Source organism: Hemitrygon akajei, chromosome 6 (genome assembly GCF_048418815.1).
Source record: "Hemitrygon akajei chromosome 6, sHemAka1.3, whole genome shotgun sequence".
Classification (NCBI taxonomy): domain Eukaryota; kingdom Metazoa; phylum Chordata; class Chondrichthyes; order Myliobatiformes; family Dasyatidae; genus Hemitrygon; species Hemitrygon akajei.
In genome coordinates this window covers 113,438,116-113,461,915 of record NC_133129.1, presented here as the reverse complement: position 1 = coordinate 113,461,915, position 23,800 = coordinate 113,438,116, and the positions used below count along the sequence as shown (strand labels likewise).

The window sequence follows — 23,800 nt, the reverse complement described above, 5'->3', positions numbered from 1 at the left end:
ATCTGCATAATATCAGAGTATGGAGTTAGCGGGTCAGAAGAGCCAGCTGGCAGCATGCACTGGGGGCCAACAAGGATCACTTTTAAACAGGTTATAGTAATCAAACTTTTAGAATGAAACCATAATTGCAAAGTACATGATCTTTACCATCTGCAGCAAATTGAAAAACCTCAAAACATTAGTACAGTGAACATGGAATTGATTCCATGTACTGGCTTCTAGTCATAAAATGAAATCAATGCTAAGGGAAAATAAAAGTCTAAATGGGAGAAAGGAGAAAGTGTGGGTGCAAATAACACGACCAGTAAACTAATATGACTGGTAGTGAGGGGGCTGGAAATGAGAGAGTAAACTACGTCTGGACTACTTGGTGATTGGTTGCTATGTTTGTCAAAAAATTATTTTTAAAAATAGTGGCATAGCAGACTACCAAAAGAACATTTCCAGTCAAGCCAGAAATATAAGTCTAGGCCACTCTCACATTCCAAACGAATAGACAGAGGTGTAGCCACAGAGACTTAAAACATTACATAAGATTCTGACATTTCATTCGGTGGGTGTTGAGCAAAACCAAAGGCCATCAGTTTGAGTTGGTCACTGATTTATCAGATTTGATCATGCAGATGAAATCTTTGTGGAGACAATGTGAAACTCATTACAAGAGGAGGTGGTTGAGACAAGCTATAATTAAGGAGAGGCTAGTAAGTACAAAGACAAATTTCCAGGACATCTTCATGAGGTGATGCTCAAGGTGGTGTCATCTGTCATTAAGGACATGCTCTCTTCTGATTACCATCATCAGGGAGGTGGTACAAGAGCCTGAAGACCTACACTTAATGATTCAGAAAGAACTAATTCCCTTCTGCTGTCAGATCTCTGAACAGTTTATTACAGCACCTTTTTTTGCACTATTTTGTAATTTACGATAATTGTCTTTGTACTGTACTGCTGCCACAAAACAACAGATTTCATGTCATACTAGAGAGAGATAATAATTCTGATTCTGATGTAGATAATGGAGTTGGGTTGGGAGGCAACATGGTGATGGTTCAGGGCAACACTGAATGGAAATCCCTCACAGAGCCCCATGGAATCCAGAAACAAAGAACCTGGCACCCTGGTCATCAATACAATATCCTGGTCTCAACAGCTGTGCAGATAACTTACCTAAATTCCTTCTGAGAATGTGTCACTTCCACTGAATATAAACCGTGGTTAACCAGGCACTGCTCCTGATCAGAATCTGGTTAAGGTTATGGTAGCTCTACCCCAAAACCAAGACATTGTTTGCTAGCACAAAGGCCTAGAAGTGCAGGTGCCCTCATCAGTTACCAGAAGGCTGATGAGAGTTAATGCTGCTTTTCCTTGACAAGAGCTCTCATGGGAGTTAACCCAATACCCCTGATTGGGATACCAGTAGGGGTCATGCTGTCCTTGCAACCAGGTGATCAATGGATGAGGGTAATACTAGCCATAACCTGATAACTATTGAGAGCTTTACCCCATCCAGTTTCAGCAAGGAGCACTAATGCCAGACTTTTCCACTGATCGATCAATATTGATGCTTTCCTTATACCGAACGTGAAACACTGGAAGAGAAGCTGCAAACCACAAGAGACTCAATGTCTCTCACAGGCCACAATGAACTTCAATGTCAGCCCTCTCCTGACTGGGTGGAGTCATTGCTGCCCCACCTCGGACCCCAAGACTGACCAGGCCAATTAGTGCTACCCCACCCACTCCTGAGCAAGAGAAGCCCTCTTTCCTCTCAGATTGCCCTGTGTAGGTATCCCAATGAGAGAGCCAACAGCAAGTACATGCAGCACTTTCAGGTCCCTGTTCAGTATCAGTGCCTGTGTCCTCCCACCTTACAACCAGCCTCCAGCCAGTGTGTTACAGAGCTTGCGAAGTGAAGCAGAACATGTCACCTCAAGCAATTCAGTCACCTCCTCGTACAAATTCAACATAGGGAACATCCCAGGAAAAGACAGATTATCAGGAAACCAATGGCCACTATTCCTGCACCACCCCAAGCCACAGCGATGATGGTGTCACTCCTGCCCGCCTCATGGGGAGCTAATGCTGTCACACACCAAATGCACGATTTACCTCAGCGTATGGGTAAATTCCTGATACTTCACCAACCAGTCTTACCCATCAATTAATGTTAAAAAAGCATTTATTTGATGCAGGTGAAGAAACTGCACGTTTACTGTACAGGCCCTAGTGGACACATCCATCAAGATGCCTTGCTGTCTTGTCTCTCGCTCACTGTTAGTTCCAGTCTCCCTCTGTTCTAAGCGTAGTATTGTAGGTTGGCCTTTTTCTTGGCCTGGACCTCCAGGATGCCCTCCATGTAATCCTCATGTGTCAGTTCTGTTGCTTTTCTGCGCAGAGCAATCATCCCCTGTAAGATTAAGAAAAGCACCTGAAGAATCTGGGGACTATGATAGCCCAGATAAGCCCAGCTCAGTGCAGACTGCCTCCAGAGCAATATTTACGTTTCACAAGCTAAATAACAAGAGGTGGTGTTGGAAAGATTTTCATGCAAGGTCTTTTCTAGGTGTCAGGTCTCCACTCTCCAGAGGTCAAAAAGAGGTCTCTACAGTGTCCCCACATAGAAGTGGTTGAAACAGCTGGAGCATACACACCCTAATGTAGCTCAGCAAGGATCTTTCACAGCTAACTGCTGGCATGAACTGATGACTCCTTGGACTACGAATCTATGGGCAGAGCAAGTTTTACTCTGTAGAGCCCTCAGAGTGGGGCCTTTATATTTGTAAAAAAACATAGGATTAAAAATCCTGTGTTTATTTTTGGTTAAGTGATGGCCGATGATAATCTGGCTGCTCAGATTGTTGTTTTCCTCTCTCCATCTCAAAAGTATTCATCCTAAATTATAATTTAACTTAAAACTGTACCATGAAATACCAGTGACAAGGCACAACTATAATCAACAAGTATAAATAACCAGTTGATGTGATAAGTAATTAAATAAATTATGGCAGGTATGGGAGGATAGGTGACGTGTTGCAGCTGTAAGTGGGAACTGATGGAAAACATTAAGATCCATGGCAGACTTTTTTAATCTTCGGGAATTACAGAGGGAACAGCATGGAATCAGGCTCTTTGGCCCAGTGGGTCCACCCACCCATCAAGCACCAATTCACAAAGATCCCATCATCATTGACCAGACTCAGGGAGTATGTGCCATTTCCACAGATAGCACAGAGGTTCAAGATTGAACTTGGGTCTCTAGTGCTGTGACAAAGCACCACCCTAGAAAAGAAAAACTGCAATTTAATGTTTGGACACTGCTGTACACTTAGTTACCTAGATTTTTTATTGCAAAGAAGCATTCACACCCCCTTAGATAAGGAATTACTTAATTGGTCAATCAAGAAAGGCAGGAAAATACAAGTACGAGTGAGGCTGATCTGGGGATCAAGAAGGTGGTGCTGCTGGATCCTCGACCCTTTCATGTGAGAGCAGGGGTTGGAAAATAGCTGTGCAAACTAACCTCAGCACCATAGTACGTGCTAGGAGGGTTGAAGAAATGCTGTAATGACAGGGTCAGTAGAGCTAGGTGAATAGATACTGCAGCAGGGAGTGAATGAGAGTTCCAAAGGCATTGTTAGTGTTAAGGACATCTCCTTGGGACTGGAGATTGGGAGGAAAAGATCCAGTTATTGTGGCCCACAACTGAACCAACAATGAAGGCACATCCTGCTGAAGGAAGACGAGTAGCCAAGTCACAAATTAAAAAGCAGCACCTGTGGTTACTACCCCAGCCACATGCAAATTGGCACAGGGTCACTAAGATCAGAAGGTTGTATGCATGGCTTATAATGGTGTTGGGGGGCTTTCAATTCAATTTTGAAATACCTCATTTAAAAAAGGGATATAGCACAGTAACAAGCCTCAATGTCAAATTACACCCAATTAACCTGATAATCTGCTGAGCTAGAGATCATTTCCAAATAAGAAGTTATTTGTGAGTGCAACAGAACATGCAGGTTTATGAATAGGGGAGTCTGTGTCTGACCAAAGTAACTGCCTGATTCAGACATTGATTACAAGTTGTCACTTGCAGAAGGGCAATAGATTGGTGCAGGTCTGGCCCACATCCAATGGGAATCCACAGGTCAGTCAGATGACCTTGAACTAATGAGATCAAAACGCAACATCTGAACTGATAAGGACAGACTATAAGAATGAAGGGCTTCAAATGCAAAGTGCTGAGAACTCTGGAGACCAACTATTGCAAAGAACCACCCCATGGCAGGGACTGATAGAGGATCAATAGTCCAGTCAATGGGAGATCATCTATATTGGTGTTATAAATTGGAAAAGAGGTTTGAGCAAGTATTGGTACAGAGGGAGGGAACAGTAGAATTCACGTTTTAAGTTGTTGGCTTGGTACCAACATAGTTCTATTGATATTTGCGCAGAGACAATAAAGTGCGAGCTTCGATTAATTAAGAGTTGCATAGTGAGTTGTCTAACCTAGATCAGTTGATGAATAGTCAACAAATTATCTTGACACTTATTAGGGGTAATTTACAGTAGCCTATTAATCTACCAACCAGTATATCCCTTGGAATGTGGGAAAAAACCAGAGTACCCAGAGGAAACCCACACTGTCACAGGGAGAATAGTGAAAATTTGTAGAGACAGCACCTGAGGTCAGAATTGAATCCAGGTCATTGGAGCTTAAGGCAGCAGCTGTATCCACTGGCCAGCATACAAAGGAGATTTATCAACTTTCAGTCCTATTAATTCTTCAAATGTTCGCTTTCTTAAAACCAATGTTTAAAAAGAGCCCCAGAATATTGATTCAGCATATCTTCCTGCCCAAAGGAGGACATATTTGTGACAGGAAGAGAGCATGGAAGGTGCCCTACATTAATTTCTGCATTGGAAGCTTGTCCAATGAAGAGATTAAGCGAACCCTGAGCATATAACCTCTGGAGTTTAGGTGAACCCAGTGAAATAAGCAAAATCGTTCCAAGGCGTGGAGGATGTTTCTCTGCCTGAGGAATTGGGAATTAGGGGACAGTCTCAAAATAATAGAATCAGCCATTCAACACTGATTGTTGCTTGCTGCCACTTACGCATGGGAGGGAGGGGAGCTGGTGTCATTTAACTGTCATTCATTCTTTGGGGTACTCCTCTGTTTTTGTGGATGTTTGTGAAGAAAAAGCATTTCAGGATGTATATTGTACACATTTCTCTGACATGAAATTGGACCTTTGAACCTTTGAGAACAGAACAAAATTTCTTCACCCAGAGCATAGTTAACCTTTGGAATGTTTGTCCCTCGGAGGACTGTGAAGGCTCAGACATCAAATTCAAAACAAAAGTTTGGTGGCTTTGGATATTTAAGAAACCACGGAATGAGGTTAGTGCAGAAAGCAGTGACAGGTAAAAGATGAACCTCGATCTTAATGAACCGCAGAGGCATGGTGATGAATGGCCTACTAGTTGTTATATTCCTATGAGAAATGCTATCAGGTTCATGCTCTTCCCAATAATTGGAGTTTCTTTATCCCAATAGATGTCCCGTAGAAAGTAACTCACTGCTTCCACACACACAGCCTTGCACTGAGCTCCGTTAAAGTCATCAGTACATCGAGCCAGCTCTTCGTATTTCACATCAGGACTGTGGAGAAACAACAGACACAATATTAACCAGAGACTTTAAAAAAAAAAAAAGGCCACCAGCTCAACTTAATAAGACAGCTATTGTAGCTGGGTGACTTCACATGCACACCTGGACAATATGAATTTGGGACACACAGCTGTAAGATTCTATATATATATATATATATATATATATATATATATATATTTGATTATTTAGAGACTGGCTAGATATATACAGAACAAAGAAATCAGGACTAACAAAATGAGGTTAACTTCTTCAAGTCCATAGACAGCAGCAGGCTCACCTCACAATCATCTTTCTCGAGTGTATCTGCATTATTCTTGCCCGGGCCTCCTCATTGGGCATTGGAAACTCAATCTTACGGTCAAGCCTGCCTGATCTTAGTAGGGCCGGATCAAGGATATCCACTCGATTGGTGGCAGCGATCACCTGCATTGGAGAAAGTTGGTCAGACACAGGTAACAAAGATGCACAGATACATACCTGGCTCCAGACAACCATGCCCATCCCGAACAAACCTGTGATCACAGTGACTCATCTCCAGGTGTAAGGCTTAATTCCAAGAAGACTGGCCCTAGGGACGTTCCAATATTTTACAAGGATTATCGCTCCACAACAGAAGACCACAGCGAATGCACTTCTCTTCCCTGCACTCACCTTGACAAGGGTATTAGGCTGGAAACCATCCAACTGATTGAGCAGCTCCAACATTGTTCGCTGAACCTCCCGGTCACCAGCCTTTTCACTGTCAAACCTGAAAAAAAAAGACAGAGTCCTAATGTCACCAACAGTCCTTCTTGGGCAGTATTTCACCATCACCCCCACCCAACAAGCTGCCTTTAACCGAACAATGTAAGGGCAGAACATTCCCAACCCTTCACCCTTCCAGCAGATCTGAATCCTTTCTCAAATCCTCACCAAATACTTGACAACAATTCCCACCCCCATTAAAAGAACACCACCATCCTGTACCACAAAAGAGATTACAGCCCCACACGTCACCAACTGAAAATAGGAAGCCCTTTCTGTTGTGAATAGTGGGATCCCAAATACAACAGAAAGGATCTTTGAAAACCACCACAATACCCCATGGAGAAAACATGAAAGCCCAGTCAGTTCACATACCGCTTTGTTCCAATGGCATCCAGTTCGTCAATAAAGATGATGGATGGAGCCTTCTCTTTGGCCAAGGCAAATGCATCACGAACCAGTTTCGCACCGTCACCAATAAACATCTGAACCAACTGTGGTCCCGCCAATTTCAAGAAAGTAGCCTTTAATAAGGAGACAGGTCAAAAACCAAAGAGTGAAACTGCATCATCTGATGGAACAGTTCTCCTCTCCCCAGAACTTCCAGAGCAGGTACAGCAGGAGTTAGCTACGAAGTTTAGCACAGTCTATTACTTCCGGTGGTAACATCATAGCTCAGATACAGGTCATCAATATCAGATTTATTCTCACTGACATGTCATGAAATTAGTTGTTTTGCAGCAGTAGTACAATGCAAGACAAAAATGACTAAAAAAAAAGCAAAAATAAGTAAACTATGAAAAAGATGAATAATGAGTTCATGAAACTTGATGGCAGAGGGAGGGAAGCTATATTAAAACATTGAGTGTGAATCTTCAGAATTTTACACCTCCTCCCTGATGGTAATGAAGAGGGCATATCCCAGATACTGAGAGGCTTTAATGATGACAGTGACCATCCTGAGACACTGCTTAACAATGTATTTGATGGTGTAGATGGTTGTGCCCACAATGGAATGTCCATATCAGGCACTGATGCAATCAGCTGGAATACTCACCACTACATCTGTAGGAATTTGCAAGTCTTTAGTGACATGCTAATTCTCCTCAAACTCTAATGAAGTAAACACACTGGAAAGCCTTCTTCATGATACACCAGTGTGTTGGGAGCAGGACAGATCCTGATACATTGACTTCCAGGAACGTGAATCTGCTCACCCTTTCCATCACCGAGCCTTTAATGAAGACTGGTTTGTGTTCTTCCCAGTTCCCTTTCTAAAGTCCACAGTCAATTCCTTGGTCTTGCTGACATTGAGTCCCAGGTCACCAGTCAATCAGCTGATCCTATCTTGCTCCTGTACGTCTCCCCTCCTTGCTCCATAGTATTTAAGTATACACTCAGAAAATGTTACAAGCAACATTAATTCCTTTACTCAAAAAGGTTTCAGACAGAAATTGGCAAGTTCATGTTTAGATCCAACCTAAGCAAGCCAATGAAACCAATTACAAAGACACAGCTGAATTTCCCCCTCTAATGTCACGTGGTCTGTTACAGCCACCCAGGGAAGTTGTGCCAGACTCGGTGAGAGAAAACAGAAGCGTGGCAAACCAGACAAATGGTGCAAATGTTTGTCCTACACACTCTTATAAGACCCTGTTAGACATTAATAATGCAAAATACTGTAACTCCAGTTCATTAGACTGACAGATAGCAGAGGAACTGTGTAGCCTTGAATTATTGCATGGACTAGATACTCTTACCACCTCATTACATGTTGAAGTCACCCAGAGAAATGGTGTGAGAAAAAAAAATGAAAGTGCAGCAAGCACAATGGAATCAGCGCTAGGTTGAAAGGCTAACCATTGCAGGCTGGCTCTCCCATCAATGCTACTCTCAAATGTTCACTCCCTGGAAAACAAACTGGATTACCTTCATCTGCAACTGACTCAGTGCAAAATGAGGAACTGCTGCCTGCGTGCTTATTCTCACAGAAATGTGGCTCCAACCTTCGGGCTTCACTCAGAGACAAAAGCTAACGTGACTGTAATGTGCTTTAGCATAACTACATATGTTGTATTGTAATTACATGCGCTACATTGTAACTACCTGTGTTTTACACCTCGGCCCCAAAGGAACGTTGCTTTGTTTAGCTGTATACATGTAAATATTGAATGACAATAACTTGAATTTGTCTTTCTTTCTACTTAAATGGTTTTCTGTATTCTATGGCTATACGGAGAAGACAAGTTTCAGAGTTGTACTCTACAAATATACTTTGGTAATAAAATTAATCCTCGGAACAATGAGGCCACGACTCAGCAAGAACCAATTAGTAGCAAAATCTTCAGTGCCACGCTCTCCAGCTCATTAACTAGATCACATAGTCAGCCATATACTAGCTTGAAGAATTGTTTGAAATCCAAGACCTCAAGTATAGAATGGAGATCACAGTGCACTGGGTATGCAGTGAACTTCAATATTTCTGAAACTTGGACTGTGCACAGCAGGCACCTTAAAACACCAGACGATGACATTAACACTGATTCCACAAAATTCTCCAAGTCCACTGGAACGATAAGCCAAAAGTGCCCTCTTTCAGACTATTACTGTAGCAGAGCCTGTTGGGCACGGCTGATGCAACATTACCAAAAACGGCACACCATCCTCATTACCAGATGGACAGAGTAATAATTGAAGGGCAGTCTCAGAGCCTCACTAACTCCTAGTCAACATGCACTGTAAACGAAGGAGTAGGGGTTGAGGGCGTCAACACACTTGAGGGTACACAAGTGCAGTATAAATGAGGAAAAAGCACACCACTTCCCCTCCCCGAATAACCTGCAGTCAAGCACCTCCTGCCCTCCACCTCCTATGTGGAGTCTGCAGTTCCCACTTTGACCTCATGTCACCTCAGAACTCACAGTCGTAAAGTAGCAACAAGTCATCTTCGACTACAAGGGACAGCCAAAGAGTGTGTCCAGAGTTCTCCCTCATAGAATTACAGTCCTAGCACTCACCTTTGTCTGGGCAGCACAGGCTCTAGCCAGCAGGGTCTTCCCGGTTCCTGGAGGTCCATACATCAGAACGCCTTTTGGAGGCTGTATCCCCAGGTTTTCAAACTTCTCTTTGTGCTTCATGGGAAGAACGATGGCTTCAACCAGCTGAGGGTAATGACGTGATCATTAAAGAGGGGCCTGTGTTCTACACATTCAATGTACTTGCAACTAGATGCTCCGCTACAATATACCTCTGAGCATCTGACCCCTCCCCCACCTTCTTTTAATAAAAGTCACCATATATAAGAATTTGGTGCCTGCAGCTCCATGGGTGGGACATCCCATTACCTCCTTCCCAATCCAAGGCAGCCCATCCACCATAACATGACACCCCTATTCTCCCCTCACTCAGAAGACCATTTTTCTGCTCCAGCAATGTGTTCAGGATATCCCCAATTACAAACATTTGTACATGGGCAATTACCTCTTGAATCTGCTTATCCAAACCACCAACATCACTGTATTCCTCATTTGGTCGTTCATCCACTTCCATGGCCTTGACCCGAGAGTCGTACTCCGTCGGCAGTGTCTCTAGAATCAGGTAGGAATCCTTGTTCACACCCTGGAAGGAAAAGCTGAAGCTTACATTGCTAGCACACACCGAAGGTCACTGCACAAATAGGCACCACACAGAAGTCAGGGAAATTCATGAGGTTCTGTGAGCAAAAACTGTCACACACTAGAAAAGTTAAATCAGCTTGTTCAAGCAAGTTCAGCTGTAAAACCAGAGACAAGTTAAAATATGTGGGGTTGGGGAGACACATGAAAGAAACTAGAGCAATGGACTCACCACCAGATCACCTGGCTTCAGTTTCTCTGCATCAACCAATCCAATCACTGGTAGGAAATAGGTCTGCAGGAGACAAAAAACTCTTGTTTATATTGTAGATCAATCAAATCTAGCTGACATACAGCTTACATGGTTCTCCCCAGGAACTGCCCCACCACTCCTAATATCCCAGAACAAACACAAGAGTCCAACCAATGTTCTCAGGTCTGAGGAGTTGTTGATCCAAACAGCTTGGTTGATGGAGTGTGGAGATCATTGGCTGGAATGCTCGACTTCCATAATAAGCAAAATCCAGTCTAGCTCTTTAGATTGTTTGGAAACATTTAACAAGTCACACCAAAGAAGAACAGCTGGAAATATGGGTTTGTTCTGGAGTAGCTGTGAACTATACAACTCCATGCTCTTACTACCACATTCTACATTACACCACAGTGAACTGGAACATGAACTGAAAGACAATCCTCTGAAAACGGTCCCAACAAAGCTACTATTTCCTCAGATCTTCAGCTTATCACACCCATTCACCTGACGGGTGGATGTTTTGATCACGGCGCATTTCCCTTTCCGTTGGGAATCCAGATCAACATTCGCCCCATCCTCCTCCTGATCATTTGGATCAACATCCAATAACTGAAAGATAATCAAGGAGAGACAGTGAGTGAAGTCCTTAACACGGTCAGTTCAACCCACCACAGAGAATTTAACATAAGGTTAAAGTGAAAACTGCAGACTCCACAGAGGAGGTGAAGGGCAAGAGATGGTTGACTGGCTGGATGATTTAGGGGAAGCAGTGTGCTCCTCCCTCGTTTCAACCCTGCTTGGCGACATCCCAACTGCTCCTTCTTCATTTGCAGTAGATGAGGGCTAGGAGTCAATAAGGGTGTTGCATCTTCTCAGAGAGGCTCTGAGAACACCTTTGAATTGCTGCCCTGGGTTCCAAAGCCTGGACCAATTTACCACATCTTGGGCACAAAATCTAAGCCAATACTTGAACGTGATAACGGATGCTGTGCTGTGGGAAATGTATAATTTCAGATATGTAATTTAAGAGTATGCAGGGTTGATACTTTGATCCCTGTGGCGAGAAGGAGCTTGTTTGATTCCTATTTCTATTTGGAGACGTGAAAGAATGGGTTTGGCTGTTGCCTTCCAAACTCAAATGCTATGAATTCCCATCCTTATACACAGCACAAGACCTAGGCTTAGAAAGTGATGCACTCTCAAACTGCTTTTCTTTGGAAGAATATTTCTTATTTAATCACAACACAGCACTGACATGACCACTGTTTACAGTTCATTCCTAGTTCCCTTAACCTGGGTGGCAAGTTATTAGACTATTTCAGAGAAAATTAAGAGTCATGGCTCTGTAGCCATATACTTGGCGGACTTAGTAAGGACAGTCCAATGGTGAATCTAGTACAGTAGAACTCTATTAATCTGCCAGCCAAATATTTGGAAATTCCAATGGATTGACATCTGGTTCATCTGATTCTGCCTCCTGCACTGCCTTTAAACACACTAGGACCCCATTCCCCACAACTCCCATTAAACAGACTAGGGTCACGTTCCCAGGCCCCCTTTAAACTCAGTGAGATTCTGGCTACCAAGCTTCCTTTAAACTCTCCTGGTTAACTGAAAAATAATACTACTGTGTAGTATAATATTATTACATCAAGCTTTTTTAAAAATGGTACTGCTGTGTAATAATAGGAATAGAAAATTTGCCAAGCTGACACCACCAGAGTACCAAAGAGTGCTGTATTATAGTCATTGACAATTAGACAAGCTTTCATTCCACTTTCACTTATTTACTTGAACCTGAACCTATTATCACCCAGTTGAAGTGATGAGATTTGAACTAAGTCATAAATCCAAGTTTTTGATCATTCATCCTCTAACTGGAACAGCTAGCTATTGTTAATAGAGATCATGTTTGCCCCTTCAGGACATTAAAAGATATCAGTGTAAAAGAAATATATCAGGTGATCAGGGATCATGCTCCTAAATGCCAACCCCAGGGATCTTTTGGAAGTAGAGTGTGTAAGGATCCTCAACATTAGCCTCATGCTGCAGCCATCAGACAGCCTTGTGTTCTTACCTCAATAACATTGGAGACCAAGTATGGCAGTGTCTTGTTTACTTTGATCTTCTCACTGTTCTCCTTGATTTTGTCTTTCATGGCCTGCAGCTCGTGAGTGACTCTCAGCACCTCACTCTTCATGATCTGCCAAACATACATCTTACATCACATCTGGACACACCATACAAACAAAATTCCTCACCCTTGCAATAAGCCACACAGCAAACATATGGCCAACATGAAAGTTTTTTGACCAGACACATTAACAGTTTCTTTTTCACAGATGCTGCTTGATCCACTGATAGCCTCTGATTTTTTAATGCAAACAACATCCCATTCTCCCAAGCACCACTTCCACCCTCTGCTCTTTTGAACAGCAACTCAAAACAGTGATAAATACAAGAAGATAGGAGTAGGCCACTCAGCTCCTCGAGTCTGCCACACAATTCAATAAGATTATGACTGAACTATGCTGGCCTCAACTCTTCTTCCATGCCAGTTCTCCATAACAATCAATTCCTCAATCTTTTAAATGTTCATGTTTATATGGTGTGAAATTTGATGTTTTGAAGCTGTACAATGCAAAGCCATTAAATTAAAATTGACAAAATAAACAAGAGCAAAAAAAATAGCCAGGTAGCATTTATGGGTTGTTCATAAATTTGGTTGCAAGAACAGGAAAACAGATTATTATCTGAATGGTGGCCGATTAGGAAAAGGGGAGGTGCAACGAGACCTGGGTGTCATTATACACCAGTCATTGAAAGTGGGCATGCAGATACAGCAGGCAGTGAAAAAGGCAAATGATATGTTGGCATTCACAGCAAAAGGATTCGAGTATAGGAGCAGGGAGGTTCTACTGCAGTTGTACAAGGCCTTGGTGAGACCGCACCTACAGTATTGTGTGCAGTTTTGGTCCCCTAATCTGAGGAAAGACATTCTTGCCATAGAGGGAGTACAAAAAAGGTTCACCAGATTGATTCCTGGGATGGCAGGACTTTCATATGAAGAAAGACTAGATCGACTAGGCTTATACTCGCTGGAATTTAGAAGACTGAGGGGGGATCTTATTGAAACGTATAAAATTCTAAAGGGATTGGACAGGCTAGATGCAGGAAGATTGTTTCCGATGTTGGGGAAGTCCAGAACGAGGGGTCACAGTTTAGGAATAAAGTGGAAGCCTTTTAGGACCGAGATGAGGAAAAACTTCACACAGAGAGTGGTGAATCTGTGGAATTCTCTGCCACAGTAAACAGTTGAGGCCAGTTCATTGGCTATATTTAAGAGGAAGTTAGATATGGCCCTTGTGGCTAAAGGGATCAGGGGGTAGGGAGAGAAAGCAGGTCAGGGTTCTGAGTTGGATGATCAGCCATGATCATACTGAATGGCGGTGCAGGCTCAAAGGGCCGAATGGCCTACTTCTGCACCTATTTTCTATGTTTCTAAATCTGATGGTGTAGTATAAGAAGCTGTTTCTGAACCCATCTTCACTGGAATATATTTAATAATTGGGTCTCCACCACCCTTAGGCAAAGAATTCCAGCAAACCACTACTCTACAAGAAGAAATTGCCCTGCACTTCAGTTTTAAATGAATTTTATGACTATGTTCCCTTGTTCGTGACTCTTCCAAACTACAATACAAATCCAAACTATCCAGCTTCTCTGGGTAGCATGACAATGACACCTTTTGTCTCCAACGTGAGGCCTGTCTATTATCTGACTGCTCTGAATGCAGAACCCAGCAAAAGTCTTTACCTTGATCTCACTGTCCAGCAATCGTGTTCGCTGAACAATCTCCTCAGTGGACATTTTAAGCACCTCTTCACCAATTCCATCCTTCAAAAACAGAACACAACAACAATTAGAGAACTCAGGGAACAAAGGGCAGGCAGACCACGTTTACAGACTTATCCCAAACACATAAGCACATTATCTCCACAACTGTTCCAGCCCAACACCATTCAAAACCCATCCCCCCTTCAAAAACCACCTCCCCTCCGCACTCCAATTCCCCATTTTCCCTTCCTCTCCGGGAATGAGGGGCAGGTAGAGTACATTTACAGACTAGACTTATCCCAAACATGTAAACACATTACTGACAGCATTCAAAACCGACCCCCCTCCATGCTCCAATACCCTATTTTCCCTTCCTCCCCCAGACTCTCACTCTCATTCCCCCATTTTCAGGTCATCAACTTGCTGACCCTCTCCTTCCCTCAGTGTTTTCTCCTCCCTTTGTTCCCCATATTTCCTCCCACCATTTTCCTGTACTCGCCACTATTTTCACACCCATTCTATTGCTATCGTCACTCTCCCTTTACTCACACATCCCCACTCTCAGTCATACAGGACAATGAGCTAAAGGGGCTGTTTCTGTGTCCATGATGACCCTCAAGTACCCATCTCCACCTCTGCCATATGCCAGCACTTGATCCTTCGCCATTCTAGTGCCCATCCAGATACTCTTCAATCCCCCTGCCCCCTACAGTTTTAGTTAGAGACAGAAGTACAGTACAGAAACTGGCCCATCTGGTCCATGCCAAGCCAATTAAACTGCCCACTCCCATCGACCTGCACCTGGACCATAGCCCTCCATACCCCTACCATCTATATACACATAAACTTTGAAATCAAGCTCAAATGCACCACTTAAGCTGGCAACTCATTCCACACTCTCATGACCCTCTGAGTGAAGAAATTTCCCCTCATGTTCCCCCTTAAACTTCTCACCTTTCACCTTTAATCCTCTGGTTGTAATCTAGTGGAAAATCTCAATGGAAAAAGCCTGCTTGAATTTACCTTATCTGTAACCCTCGTAATTCTGTATACCTCCATCAAATCCCCTCTTATCCTCTACGTTCTAAAGAATACAGCCCTAACCTATTAAATCTTTCCTTATAATTTAGGTGCTCCAGACCTGGCAACATCCTTGTAAATTTTCTCTTGCACTCTTTCAACCTATTTACATCTTTCCTGTAGGTAGGTGACCAAAACTGCACACGATATTCCAAATTAGGCCTTATCAATGTCTTATTAACATCCCATCTTCTGTAATCTATACACTGATCTATGACGGCCAATGTGCCAAAAGCTCTCTAGAATATCACCTACCCTCCAAAAGCCTCCTTCAAACCAAGAAAAACAAATTATCCTGTCCAATCTCACCTCACTACCGAGATGTTGCATTCCTAAACTAGCTAAAATATTAAAGTGGATACCAAAAGCTTATTTTATAGATTTAAAAAAAAGTAAAAGAGAGGTAAAAGTGCTTATCAGACCACTAGAAAATGACCCTGGAGAGGTAGCAATAGGGGACAAAGAAATGGTGGATGAACTTAATAAGTATTTTGCATCAGTCTTCATTGTGGAAGAATCTAGCAATATGCCAGAAATTCGAGAGAGTCAGGGGCAGAAGAAAGTATAGTTGCCATTATGAAAGAGAAGGTGCTTGGGAAACTGAAAGGTCTAAAGGTAGATGAACTATCTGAACCAAATGGATTAAACACCATGTTTCTGAAAGAAGCAGTTGAAGAGAATGTGAAGGCATTAGTAGTGATCTTTCAAGAACGACTACATTCCAGAATGGTTCAGGACTAGAAAATTGCAAGTCATAGGCCAAAGTCAGCATGGTTTCCTTAAGAGAAAATGTTGTCTGACAAATCCAAATGCTAAACAAGCAAAGATCCCATGATATTACACGAAAGATTTCGGCATGGATAGAAGATTGGCTAACTGGCAGGAGACAAAGTGTAGGAATAAAGAGGGCCTTTTCTCATTGGTTGCCAGTGTATAGTGTTGGGGCCACTTCATTTCACATTATATGTCAACGATTTGAACGACAGAATTGATGGCTCTGTGGCTATGCTTACGGACTACAATAAGATAGGAGGAGGGGCAGATAGTATGAAGAAACGAGCCTGCAGAAGGACATGGAATGATTAAGAGAATGAGCAAAGAAGTGGCAGATTGAATACAGTGTAGGGAAGTGTGTAGTCATGCACTTTGGTAGAAGGAATAAAGGCTTGGACTCTTTTCTAAATGGAGAAAATATTCAACAATAAGAGGTAAAAATGGAATTGAAGTCCTCATGCAGGATTCCCTTAACTTGCTTGATTTGCCTTTCTTACATCGAAATGAAACGTTAGCATTCATTTTCAGAATACTAGAATATAAAAGCAAGGATGTAATGCTGAGGCTTTATATGGCATTGGTCAGATCGCACTTGGAGTACTGTGAGCAGTTTTACGCCCCTTATCCAAGCATGGATGTGTTGGGATTTGAGCGGGTACAGAGGAAGTTCATGAGAATGATTCCATGACTGAATGAATGCCTTTTATGGCTTTGAACCTGTACTCGCTGGAGTTTAGAACAATGAGGCTCTCTCTGAAACCTACCGAATATTGAAAGGCCGAGATAGAGCACACGTGGAGAGGATGTTTCCTATAGTGGAGAAGTTTAGGTCAGAATAGAGATGAAAAGGAATTTCTTCAGCTAGAGAGTGGTGAATCTGTGGAATTCATTGCCGCAGGTGGCTGTGGAGGCCAAGCAATTGGATATATTTAAAGCACATGTTAATAGGCTCGATTAGTAAGGATGCCAAAAGATACAGGGAGAATGCAGAACGGGGTTGAGGAGTCAGCCAAGATGGAATGGTGAAGCAGACTCAATGAACCGAATTGCTTAATTCTGCTCCTATGACTTAAGGTTTTATCATAAGCATTATCTTGGTAAATCTCTTCTGCCCTCTCTCCAGAGGAATGGCGTCTCTTCCTATAGATAAGGTAAGTGCAAGCAGACTTTTTTCCCCCAGCCAAGGTTGAGTGAGACTGAACTAGAGGTCATGGGCTACGAGTGAACTGTGAAATACCCAAGAGGAACATGAGGGGAAACTTCTTCATCCAGAGTTTGGCGAGTGTGAGGAACGAGCTACCAGCAGAAGTGGTGGATGTGGGTTCAGATGCAAAATTTAAGAGAACTTTGGGTGGGTACAAGGATTGAAGGACTATTATTCGGGTGCAGGATAATTGGCCTAATCAATGTAACAGTCTAGACTAAATGGGCCGAAGGACTTGTTTATGTTCAGCACTGTCCTATGACTCATCCTCCCAATGTCTCTCTCCGCGTTCTGTCAATCCTTAATCTCCCCATTCATGGGCACTCTAATCTAAACTAAGTTTTCACATGCTCCTCTCTCAATTTTGTCCACATTCTTAACCCAATACTCTCTCTCGTTCCCCTTCAAACTCACATGCAAACTCAGATCCCTTGTCCCCTCCTACTTCGACATCACCAACGCATTCCCTTCTCTCTACCTTTCTTCTCCCCGTCTTTTATTCACACCCTCCGACCTCCCGCTCACTATCCTTCCCCACTTTCTCTCTCCTCTCTGTAATCCTCTTCGTCACTACCCTCCCCTCAGTACCCACTCCTCACTCACCTCCACCTCATCCCACACCGACCTGTCGTTCAGCGACGCCATGTTTCCCAGCGATACTAACGCTCGACTCCGGGCCGCACTTTCAGAATACTCACAGCACACCGCACACTACTCCGGGTGCCGCCGTTAATGATCTTCAGTCTCAACAATGCACAAGTGGCACTACTCACCCCGATATCCTTCTCTTTCCTGCAACCAACCCCTCAAACCAAAGTAAACCCCGAATCGGCGGATCATTGAATCACGTTTACTTAATCCAGTCACGTGCTGGCAGAAATTGCTGAGTGTTATGGTGGCTGGCGCCATCTTTGTGCGGGGCAATGAACTACCGTCAATCAACTCGGGGCGGGGTAAAAACTGGGCCGCCAATCAATCCGGGCGGAGTGATGGCGGAATATTCACGTAAGCGTGTCCGCCTTCACCGTCGCTTGCTATTGCCCGGCCCCGCGCTCGAGGTGCCCACAGATCTATAGTCAACACACACAAATGTTGCAGGACCTTAGCAAGCCAGGCGGCATCTGTGGAAAAGAGTACAGTCGACGTTTCGGCACAGTTTTTTGTCTTCTGTGCTCTTGCTCGTTCATTAATCCTGTTTACAGTTACTATTCTATAGATTTGCTGAGTATGCTTGCAGAAAAAAATTTCGGGGTTGTATGTGGTGACTTGTCTGTACTTGAATAATAAATTTTACTTTGAACTTATGACCTTTGGAAAGCCATCTTACCTGTGAAGTGTGAAGGAGGCTCAACTGCTGTGGCAGGGCTTGAATGTATAATTTTAAAACCTTTATCGTGTTCTGCGATGCTCTAAGGAGAACAACCCAAGTTTGTCCAACCATTGTAGTTTTTAATCCAGCTAGCATAGTAGTAAACCTCATCTACATTTCTTCTTGATGTTCAGCACTATAATGACTCCCGAAGAAGGGTCTCAGCCTGGAATGTCAAGTGTTTGTTCATTTCCATGGATGTTACTGGGGTTTCTCCAGTATTTTGTATGTGTTCCTATGGATTTACAGCAACTGCCGAATTTCTCGTGTTTGTCATATAAAAGGGTTTACATTCCATGCGTCAATTTTTTCACGCATGAGTTCAGATCCGCCATACAGCTCTTGTATCCCCATTCAATTCTTGTAAAAATGTTAATATAGATATATTTAGCATTTTTACATGATGTATTGATTTAATATAAAAATAAGATAAACATTACTTACATAAGACTTTTAACAAATATATTTTGTCTTCTTTTGATTTCTTCCTTTTTCTTAATCACACATTCTTTCCGTAACTCAGACCCAAGCACTAGCTTCAGTTTTCCTTCTATTTCAGTCTGATGTTTGATTTATAGTGTCTATTAAGATCATGTCTTCTATTATGTGAGAAAGTGTTTTCACAAACAATGCACAACAGTTTTCCTGACGGAAACGCTATAAATAAGAACTCATTTTCACACAGTTCATTGAATTCACGTTTACTATTACTTTCTGCTTTTCTTTTGCTCATTTTCTTTTGCACTGTGATGAATAACTGAATGTAAAAACAAGGCTTATTTTTGGAAAAAGTACAAAACCGCAAATGTTCACAAAGGACAAACAAAGCACAACTCCATAGTGCACGAGTGTCAATTGTAAACTGACTGGCAAAAACCTGCGACGCACCGCTGGTGCAGACACCTGGCACCTCGGGATCAAACAAGTATCAAACATATATTGAACAGTTATGGAACAACTGCAGAACAAAAGTCCATTCCTAGTTCGACTTATTGAACATTTTTTAAAATTGAAAATAGATTAATGTGAAAGAAGATAACAGCAAGGCAGCTGGACCGGATGGAGTTTCCCCACGATTACTGAGGGCCTGTGCGACTGAGCTGGGAGAACCACTACAGCGCATCTTCAACATGAGCCTGGAGCAGAGAAGAGTACCCAGACAGTGGAAAACATCCTGTATTGTCCCGGTACCGAAGAAACCACAACCAAAGGAGTTGAATGACTTCAGACCTGTTGCCTTGACGTCGCACGTGATGAAGACCATGGAGCGGCTGATAATACAGAATCTGAGGCCACAAACCAGGCACGCCCAGGATCCTCTTCAGTTTGTGTATAAGGAGAAGGTGGGAGTGGAGGATGCTATCATGTATTTGCTGCACAAATCACTCTCTCACCTAGATGGGGCCAGGTGTGCTGTGAGGATTACATTCCTTGACTTCTCTAGTGCCTTTAACACCATCCAGCCCAAGATCTTAAGGCACAAACTAACGGAGATGGGAGTAGACTCTCACATGGTGGATTGGATAGTGGACTACTTGACAGATAGACCTCAGTATGTGCGGTTGGGAGACTGTAGGTCTGACACGGTGGTCAGCAGCACAGGAGCGCCGCAGGGAACCGTACTCTCTCCGGTCCTGTTCACCCTGTACACATCAGACTTCCAATATAACTCGGAGTCCTGCCATGTGCAGAAGTTCGCTGATGACACGGCCATAGTGGGGTGTGTCAGGAATGGACAAGAGGAGGAGTATAGGAAACTGATACAGGACTTTGTGATATGGTGCAACTCAAACTACCTGCGTCTCAGTATCACCAAGACCAAGGAGATGGTGGTGGACTTTAGGAGATCTAGGCCTCATATGGAGCCAGTGATCATTAATGGAGAATGTGTGGAGCAGGTTAAGACCTACAAGTATCTGGGAGTACAGTTAGACGAGAAGCTAGACTGGACTGCCAACACAGATGCCTTGTGCAGGAAGGCACAGAGACGACTGTACTTCCTTAGAAGGTTGGCGTCATTCAATGTCTGTAGTGAGATGCTGAAGATGTTCTATAGGTCAGTTGTGGAGAGGCCCTCTTCTTTGTGGTGGCGTGTTGGGGAGGAAGCATTAAGAAGAGGGACGCCTCACGTCTTAATAAGCTGGTAAGGAAGGCGGGCTCTGTCGTGGGCAAAGTACTGGAGAGTTTAACATCGGTAGCTGAGCGAAGGGCGCTGAGAAGGCTACGGTCAATTATGGAAAACTCTGAACATCCTCTACATAGCACCATCCAGAGACAGAGAAGCAGTTTCAGCGACAGGTTACTATCGATGCAATGCTCCTCAGACAGGATGAAGAGGTCAATACTCCCCAATGCCATTAGGCTTTACAATTCAACCGCCAGGACTTAAGAACTTTTTAAAAGCTATTATTAATGCTTTTTGAGATAGTGATTTAGATGCATATCATATTTTTTACTGAGTTAAGTATTGTATGTTATTAGTTTTGCTACAACAAGTGTATGGGACATTGGAAAAAAAAAGTTGAATTTCCCCATGGGGATGAATAAAGTATCTATCTATCTATCTATTTGCCAAAAGATATGCACAAAATAATAAAATATTGTCTATTGTCTATCACTAAAAATAATTGCCAAGTTTTAGATTCATTCTCAGTAAAACCCATTTCTAGCTCTAAGCTACTTGAATTCCTGTTATAGATTTTTTTCTACAAATTGGTTTTTGGTTAATAATTTTTGCATGAGTAGGCTTACTTTTTTATTATTAACACTGGGGTGCAATGCACCACTTCCAATCATCCAATGTGCCACTTCTGGCAAATGCACCATAGGTTGGCCATCCCTGATTCAGATAATCACTTTAATTGCCTTGGCATAACCATGTTGATGCTAAGACCAAGAAAACACACCAAAGTCTCTACATCCTCAGAAGCCAAAGGCAAGTTGGCAAGTTCCTGATAATCTTTTGGACTTTTTAGATACAAAATAGTAAGCGTGCCATGCAGATGCACCCAGGCTTGGTACAGTAACTGCTCTGCCCAAGACCACAAAAAATTAGAGCTGTGAACTCAGCCCAGTCCCTCTCACTAAACAGCCTGCATTCTATGGATTATATCAATACTTCCCACAGCCTTTGGAAAGCAGCCAACATAATTAATGGCTCCTGCCACCCCAGTTATTCTCCCTTCTCATCTCTCCCAAATACATATCATGTGAGGCTCAAGGACAACTTCTATTTCAGTGTTATCAGCCTCATGAAAGGACCTCTCCTACACTAAAGGATGAATTCTTCATCTCCCAGTTGACTTCATTGTGCCCTTTGCACTTTATTTATCTATGTGTGCTTCATTTTCTCTGAAATCTGCATTCCGTTTTCTTTTTTACTACCTCAATGTTCTTGTGTATGGAAAGATCTGTTTGGATGGGATGGTACCAAAAGTTTTTCATTGTACATTGGTACACGTGACAATAATAAACCAATACTCATTACAAGACCTTTCGTACTTCCTACAAGACGGCTAGTACTGTGTAGGCTGAGCCAGCATTTAGTTCCCATCCCCAGTTGCCCTTGAGAAGGTCGTGGTGATCTGCCTTCCTAAATAACTGCAATCATTGAGTAGGTATTCTCATAATGCTGTAAGGGAATGAGTTCAAGGATTTTGACCCAGTGACGATGGAGGGACTTTCCAAGTCAGAAAAGTGTATGACTGGAGGGCAACTTTCAGTTAATGGTCCCCACAGGCTTTTGCTGCCCTTGTCATTTGAGCTGGTAGAGGTGGTGGGTTTGGAAGATGCTGTCTAAGGAATCTTGGTCAGTTGCAGCAGTGCATCTTGTAGATGGTACAAACTATTACTGTGTGTCACTAGTGGAGTGAGTTGTTGCAGTTAGGATACTTGCCGCAGGACTCCGAACCCCTGACCTGCCGTTGTAGTCACATTGTGTATATAACTACTCCAATTCAGTATTTATTTATTTTAAATTGAGATATCGCGTGGAATAGGCCCTTCTGGCCCTTTGAGCCACGCTGTCCAGTGATTCCCCCGATTTAACCCTAGCCTAATCAAAATCAGAATCAGGTTTAATATCTCTGGCATATGTTGTGAAATTTGTTAATTTTGCGGCAGCAGTACAATGCAATACATGGCAAATATAGAGAAAATCAGAGTTATAGTAAGTATATATGTGTATATTAAATAGTTAAATTAAGGTAGGTAGTGAAAAACAGAAAGTTTAATAACAGGTAGTGAGGTGGTGCTCATGGGTTCAATGTCTATTTAGGAATTGGATGGCAGAGGGGAAGAAGCTGTTCCTGAATCGCTGAGTGTGTGCTTCAAGCTTCTGTATCTCTTTTCTGATGGTAACAGTGAGAAGAGGGCATGTCCTGGTAGAGGGGGACGATCACCGGAAAATTTACGTTGATCAATTAATCTACCCACTGCTACATCTTTGGTCCATGGGAGAAACCCCACAGTCATGGGGAGACCGTACAAACTCCTTACAGGCAGCAGTGAGAATTGAACCTGAACCATGGTAACCTCCAAGATATTGATAGTGGGGGTTTCAGTGATGGAAAGGCCATTGAATGGCAGGCGGATGTCGTTATCTCCTGGCACTTGTGTGGTGGAGCCCATTGTTCAGGGCATGATGTGTCTGGATGTAGACTACCTCATTATCTGAGAGTCATGACTGGTGCTGGACATTGGGAAGAAATGCATATGAGGTTTACTATGATGCTGCCTGGATTAGCTGGTATGAGCTACAAGGAAAGGTTGGACACACTTGAGTTGTTCTCCATAGAGCATCAGAGACTAGGAAGGGGAGGAGGGAAGAGAAGAGAGTGGTAGTGATAGGGGATTCTATAGTCAGGGGGGCAGATAGGAGATTTTGTGGGGAAGATCGGGAGTCTCGGATGGTATGTTGCTTCCCTGGTGCCGGGGTCCGAGACATCTCAGATCGGGTGCAGGTTATTCTCGAGAGGGAGGGCAAGAATCCAGATGTTGTGGTCCATGTAGGGACCGATGATGTGGGTAGGATGAGTGAGGGGGTCCTGCGTAGGGAGTTAGGTGCGAAGCTGAAGAGCAGGACCTCCAGGGTAACAATCTCAGGATTGCTACCTGTGCCACGTGCGAGTGAGGCAAGGAACAGGAGGATTATAAAGATTAATACGTGGCTGAGAGGATGGTGCAGGAGGGAGGGCTTCAGGTTTGTAGATAATTGGGCCTTGTTCCAGGGAAGGTGGGATCTGTTCCAAAG

The 23,800-nt window shown here is 43.1% G+C and overlaps 1 protein-coding gene across 1 annotated transcript; it reads right to left on the bottom strand.

The window, feature by feature from the left end:
- Window positions 1–2,161: 2,161 nt before the first annotated feature.
- psmc3 (proteasome 26S subunit, ATPase 3) lies at window positions 2,162–17,933 on the bottom strand. Its single transcript, XM_073049066.1, has 12 exons — window positions 17,784–17,933; window positions 14,102–14,182; window positions 12,363–12,488; window positions 10,790–10,894; window positions 10,265–10,327; window positions 9,899–10,036; window positions 9,436–9,579; window positions 6,794–6,942; window positions 6,326–6,422; window positions 5,952–6,097; window positions 5,581–5,662; window positions 2,162–2,407 (listed from the first exon to the last, which is right to left on the bottom strand). The coding sequence occupies exons 1-12, from the start codon at window positions 17,823–17,825 to the stop codon at window positions 2,297–2,299; spliced, it is 1,284 nt and encodes a 427-aa protein (XP_072905167.1). The 5' UTR covers window positions 17,826–17,933; the 3' UTR covers window positions 2,162–2,296.
- Window positions 17,934–23,800: the final 5,867 nt, after the last annotated feature.

What these genes read in the sequence shown, in the direction of transcription:
- psmc3 (XM_073049066.1), bottom strand. Translation starts at nt 17,825, where the DNA reads ATGGCGTCGCTGAACGACAGGTCGGTGTGGGATGAGGTGGAG. An exon ending in TGGTCTCCAATGTTATTGAG is followed by an intron (nt 10,895 to 12,362) that starts GTAAGAACACAA and finishes ATTATCTTTCAG; the next exon opens with TTATTGGATGTTGATCCAAA. An exon ending in AGCCTAATACCCTTGTCAAG is followed by an intron (nt 6,098 to 6,325) that starts GTGAGTGCAGGG and finishes TCTCCAATGCAG; the next exon opens with GTGATCGCTGCCACCAATCG.